Raw genomic sequence first — 6248 nt, 5'->3', positions numbered from 1 at the left:
TCTTTCGTTAACTTCGAGGAGATTAATATCTCCTCTCCCGAAGGGTGACTAGCGGGAGTTTGCAGTGTTTTTCTTCTTTCTTTTATAAATGTTAGCTCACAGTTGGTAATCATGTCCAGACGGCAACATTTGCGCTGCAACGTTTGATCTGTGCTGTGCGCAAACATGTCACCGCGGCAAACAGTACTCCCCGTGCAGCTGCGCTCAATATTGGCTAAAGATCGATATAAAAACCCCGACCCGTGTGGTCTTTGGCCAAGGCAGTGGTAATATAGACTGTTACGTTTAGGTTGCTTCGAAGAAAAATGGTAAAACTCATCGTAGCTGCCTTGCTGACCGTTTCGGTGCTGACCGTTGCGGCGGAAAAGCAGAAGCAGTGGATCGACCGGGACGACGTCTACTGCGGCCATATTGACTGCACCAAGCTGGCCAGCTTCAAGGGCGAGAAGTTCTGCAGCCCGTGCGACACCGACCACTACTGCGAGTGCAAGGAGACGCTCGAATCGCTGCCGTACATGTACAAGTGTCCCGGAGCTGGCGCCTGCCAAACCACCGACAAGCGTGGACCCTGCCGGCGCACGATGGACGACGACCTGTGCAGCCACATCGACGAAGCGTATCGCTATCTGTAGCGCGTCGAGAAGTGAAACTCTTGAAAGTAGCAATAAAGCCTTAGTGAAGGACTTATCTTATCATCTCGTCCCATGATGAATTCTGCGGAAAAATCTTCCACAGGTCAAGTTTCAATCTCTTTCCGGCTAATCCAAAACGAATTCGCGTTTCATTGCTCAAGTTCTAAGTAAGTTCAAATCAAACCTTTCAATATCTCTTTTGCACTTCTCCAGAAAAGAAGAGAAAAAGGTTCTATACGCATTGAGAATAACATGGACTTCTTTATTCTATCTCTTAATGAAAGAACTATTCCAATAGTGATAACAATGTTATCGAAGTGATCAAACACTTCCAAAAGTGAGAGCACTTCTTGAAGCAACGATTTTTGAAAACTAAGCAAAAATTATTATAGGCTACTATAATAGTCCAGTACTACATTAGTTTAAATGGCTGAAGAGCATTACTGCTGTCACCTGCGTTTTTAGGGACGTGGTTTTCGATGTGTTAAAACAGAAGAAAAAAGGTGGCTTCCATATAGTCTTCTAAATTCATACACTTTATAAAAAGAATTTACAAATAATGATAAGTATGTTACCGAAAGTTCACTACATGGAATTATCAAGAACCGAATAACATGGTCCAACTAATCATAATAATAGTTCTTAATGTGAAAATTACAAAACAAAATCTGGTAGAAACTCAAAACTAATCGCCATCCACCGATTGAAATGTTGCAAAAGCATCGCATCATCGGAAACGCTTGTAATAGTTTAATACTACGGTTCGTCCGGCTAAACGTCTCTAAACATATGTAAACACAAAATTAGAGACGGCGACGTACGGCAACTACGGGTATGATTTGCCAGCAATTTTCTAACCCTAAAATTTGGCCGCCACTCCCGGGCGTCAACCCTCCTTTTCGCTTCGTTGATGGATTCCGAGAGGTCGTCTCCGGACGATCCGCGAAACCCAGAACCCTGATGCTGCAGGGGTCTAAAGTAGTAGGCAATTAATCTCCGGATCTGAAGCGCGTCCGTCTTGCGTTGAGTTTTTCGTTTCCTACAGAATGGTTTACTCTTCCCCATTACTTTTTGTTTTTCGCGGAGGAAGCTGACCCGCCTCATAAATACCTTACCGTTTTCGGGGTAGAATTCCGACGAAACGAACCCTGCTTCGTTTCGAGCTGCAGCCCATTTCCCGCGTTCTGATGTTCTTCTTTCAATCCGTCTTCTTCGTGTGTTTTTGTCGTGCAAACTTATCCGTCATCGGAAGGACCTTCCATTAACGGGGTCCAGCTCGATTCTCGGCGGAGCTAAACAAAAGCAAACCAAGGTACGACTAACGTCGCGCAGTCAGCCACCATTAAAACTGACGGTTGGGTGTCCTGACTTTTTATCCCCTTTCGTTTCCCTTTTTTGTCGTCTTTTAATTCGTACGGACAAAGAACATCAACAACCCGATGATCTTCGGAAAGATTTGGGGAAAGATTTATAAGCCTACAATTTTTCACCGACCCATGTTTAGCTTCCACCGCAAAGTGGTTTGCGGTAGTGATGAGCATAGCACCTCTTTTTAGAATCAGACTGAACAATCATCTATTAGCGGGAACAGTGATTTGAATCCTTAACCTAGATTCCAATCCCAAAAGAGTGAATCCGAAACAAAGGAATCGAGTTCGATCCAGTTATTGTAATCAAAACCAGTTGCAAAAACATCATTAACAGACAGAGTGTATTTCCTGTTTTGATGACACTTAAGAGATTCGAATCCCTGATTGAGATATGAATCCCTGATTTAGATTAAAATAACTGATTGAGATACGAATCTGTATGAAGAATTGCTACTATTTTACTCACTCTTCAGATTCAAATCATTACTTCGGATTTGATTCCTTCCATTGGATTCTAATCACTGTGGCGATTTGCTATTCTTTTGTTTTGCTACTGATTCACTCTTTTGGAATTCAGATTCCTGTTAAGGATTCCAATAAAAAAGGAGCTACAAAAACAATCCGCTCGGATTGATCAATCAATCTATTCAAACAATCATTCTCACCAAGTATGCACATCACTAGTTTAAAAGGGTGCGAATCTCCCGAATGGTTTACCGGATGATCTACCGGAGCTTAAGAGATGCTTCCTTTGGGGTTTTCTTTTTGGAAATTCTTTCAAAAACTGAGCTAGAAAGTAAGCAATTTATGGAAGAGCGGATCAAGAAATTAATCCCTTAGAGAAAGAGTGATCCGCTAAAGCATCGGTTGAAAACATTCGCTGTACGTTGACGTCGGCTTTCGGTAAGGAATCAGGGGTGGAGGGCCGTGGGGAGGAGGGGTCGGATTTATTTTTGCTAGCGATATGTTTTCCCGCCAAGCACCGAAAAAAACACTCGCTGGGAAGCGTTCGTTCGAACGCGGGAGGGCTGGAAAATAATCCACTGAAGCAGGCTGGTGACACACACACGCGCCAGACGCAATGTATGCAACATGACCCCACCCGCCGATGCAGTTGACTCCTCTCACCGCCCCTTTCCTACTCCTTCGAACAACTTGAATCAAGCGTCCACACAGCTGGCTCGGTTTTGCGCGCAGAAAATCGAAAGGAGTTCGATGTTGTGCAATCGGACTTGGCGAACGATACTCAAATGCTAGCCGACATTGCCATGTCTCCCCCTCTTTCCACCCCCCCCCCCCCCCCCCACCCCCTCCCTCTGTCCACCACACCGTGCATCGCAACAACGTATCGAAAACTCGGCGACCGCTTGTGTGTGACGACAGCAGTGTTGCAGTTGGCTTATTTTCCGATTTCCCCCCCTTTTCCTTTAACCAACGTTTCGTTTTCGCGGTTTCAAATGTCTCTCGCCGACAAGGCACAAATGCATCACCCCGCTGCATCCACGAACGTTGACGAAGATGACAAATGGCGAGTGGTTGATGAGGTTTCTTCTCGGTTGATTTGCGTACGATAATTAATACAAAATGGTGGGGGCCCTCTGTCCAAGCCGAGAGTGAACGGTGCAACCAGGGAAAGCATTACGATCCTCCATCTCGGGGAAGGTCTGAAGGTACATTTGTGTTCAGGGAATGGTTGTTCCTCCCGCCCAACAAAGAACGTCATCTCTTCCAGAAAAGGAACAACATAATTGCAACGGAGAGTGTCTACACGAGGGGGTAATTAGTCGAAACCAGGGGGGGAGGGGAAGCTTTTTGATGGCTGTGTTTCCGAGGAGAATTACTCAGAGAAGCACACACACAAACACACATTGCACTTTCTAGAAATATTTCCAAACGCATCGCGAGGAGAGGTGCAATGCAAAACGAACAACTCAGACGCCTCGCTCGGCTCGGTAAACTAAGTGAAGTTTAATTTTCTTCTGTTGCCCTCCCCACGTGGGGAGATTTCTCTTGCGGACGACAACCACGGGGGGCGGGGGAAAAATAAAACCGAAACGTAAAACAAAACAAAATGTTAAAACGGAAAGCAAACGCATCGCCCAACAACCTTCATCTCGCGAGCCAACGCAGGAAAACTGCAGCGGCGAACCAACCGTCGCACAGTAGGATGAAGAAGAATAATCTTGCGGACATTGCAAATTTTTGACAAACTTCTGGATGATTTTGGTTGTTTTTCAATAAAAACTGATTCAAAAGCAAGAAAAACGACAATTTTTCAATTGGAAATGTAACAGTCAAATGCGATATTTGACGAAAAACTATATCTAAAAAAATAAATCTCAAATCGAATCCGAAAAATGTTTACTACATAAGACTACAAAGTAGTAATCATTTTTCAGATTCGATTTGAGACTTATTTTTTCATTGCCAAAGTTTGAAAACCTTTTTGTTCTTCAATTTCCAACAAAAATATGATATTTTAATACTTGTAGCATCAAATGAAATGATCAAATGACTAAAACAAATATTCATATTCATAAGATATATTTCTACAACACTGAGATTTCTAATTCGAAACATTCAAATTCGTGTTAAATTGAAAAAACCACACGTATATCGAAATAGCGTTAAAAATATAAAAAAGGTACATTTTCCTCACTCCCTCAACTTTAGCATGAGCAATGAATAGAATTCATACTAAGGCATTTTTTTAGTTAGCTATCCAACTATCATTTATGCATGAACATATATTTTATTTTCTATTTTCCTGTGATGTCCGTCTCTCATCCCACCGTGCGTCGGCCATAAAAGTAATCTTGGGCGTTGCATGAGCCGAAACAGATCGCGGTCTACGCACTGGCGGGCCACGAAAAAGCAAAAGGAGCAGCAAAAAAAAAGGCAGCCATCATCCGCGGGGTAGTGAAAACCGGATTCTGCATGCTTGAGATTCGTTTTTTTTTTTTGTTCATTTGCTTCGTTCTGTGTTTTGTTTTAATTTATCTTCGTTTTTCTGTCTACCAGTTTGGAGTCACTTTTCGTTCTCGTTCGCTTTCGCGGTCTTATTCTTTCTTGAAGTTCATTTTCAGTTTTTTGACAGTCAGTCATAAAATGCTATTCTACCACACCCGTGTACCCGTTTACCCCTCCCCTTAAGGGACGTGAAGAGAAAAAAGCATCCTGAGCAACTAAAAAGAAACGTTGCAGGATGTGCTTTTGCGCTTTGCATGCCACAAACACAGTTCGCTTTCTTAGCAGCTTGGAACGATGCAGAAAACTTTAACAAACGCCCTACACCATTGACCAAAAAGGCAAAAAGCACAAGCGAAGCGATACGGCACGCAAAAGTTGAAGGCAGATAATAACAAACCACCCAAAAATAAAACATCACCAAATTGCTACGAAGTTCATGGAATTTCACACCGACACGATTTCGACTGAAGGCAAAAAACCAGAAATAACAACGAACTAAAATAACCTACCTCCCAAATCGGAGCGGACAATGTGAATAAATATTCTAATCGACGCAGCAGTTTTGCAACATTGTGCGCGAAAACTAAATCAATCCAGCGGCGGTTGAATGGAAGCCGTTGAAGAGGAGGGTAAAAAACGGTAAAGTGGTCGCGGAAGCAGTTCAAGGCTGCAAGGATCTCGTCCTCGGATCCGATTCCTTAGGAACTTCACAAGAGGAGAACACATTCTCGAAACGAACGAAAAGGTGCAACGATAAAAAGCAAACCAGAAGGTAATGAAACAAAATAACGACAGAAAAGAAGTTGCTTTACGTTCTGAACATCTTTCGTTTGTTTCATTTATTATCTCGTTGGGACTTTTGGTTTTCGGTTCCGAGGGCTTCTGGCACAAAGTGGTTAAAGCGGTGCAATTTTGGCATTTTTCGAATAACATCTCGATTTGAGTTCGGGTGAGCAAAACAATTGCGGAATGTTCATAATGTGAAAGAATACGAAAGAAGAACATAAATATGCTACATTTGTGCAGCGAAACGTTTAAAACATTAAACTTGCCAAAGCGACAGAAGCGAAGTAGAAGTGAGAATAAATCTTTCCACAACAACATTAATAAGTGGCTGTTTGAGTGGCTCACAGATGAAAAAAGGTACGGCCTTGGAAATACGTTCGTTCTACCTGACGACAGAACCCTAATGGCCTTCATTTCGCAGGCCGAAGATCACATCGAAGGCTAGCACAAACGAAGCGCGCGAGAGTAAAGACTGTGGAAAAATATTTAG

At 42.9% G+C, this 6248-nt stretch overlaps 1 protein-coding gene across 1 annotated transcript; it reads left to right on the top strand.

Annotated features, from left to right (window-relative positions):
- Positions 1–266: 266 nt before the first annotated feature.
- LOC131269664 (uncharacterized) lies at positions 267–879 on the top strand. The gene has a single exon (XM_058272147.1). The coding sequence runs from the start codon at positions 306–308 to the stop codon at positions 630–632; it is 327 nt and encodes a 108-aa protein (XP_058128130.1). The 5' UTR covers positions 267–305; the 3' UTR covers positions 633–879.
- The last annotated feature ends 5369 nt before the right edge of the window (positions 880–6248 follow it).

The sequence above is a fragment of the Anopheles coustani genome, chromosome X, assembly GCF_943734705.1.
Source record: "Anopheles coustani chromosome X, idAnoCousDA_361_x.2, whole genome shotgun sequence".
NCBI classification, from domain to species: Eukaryota; Metazoa; Arthropoda; class Insecta; order Diptera; family Culicidae; genus Anopheles; species Anopheles coustani.
This window is presented reverse-complemented; position numbering and strand designations above follow the sequence as displayed.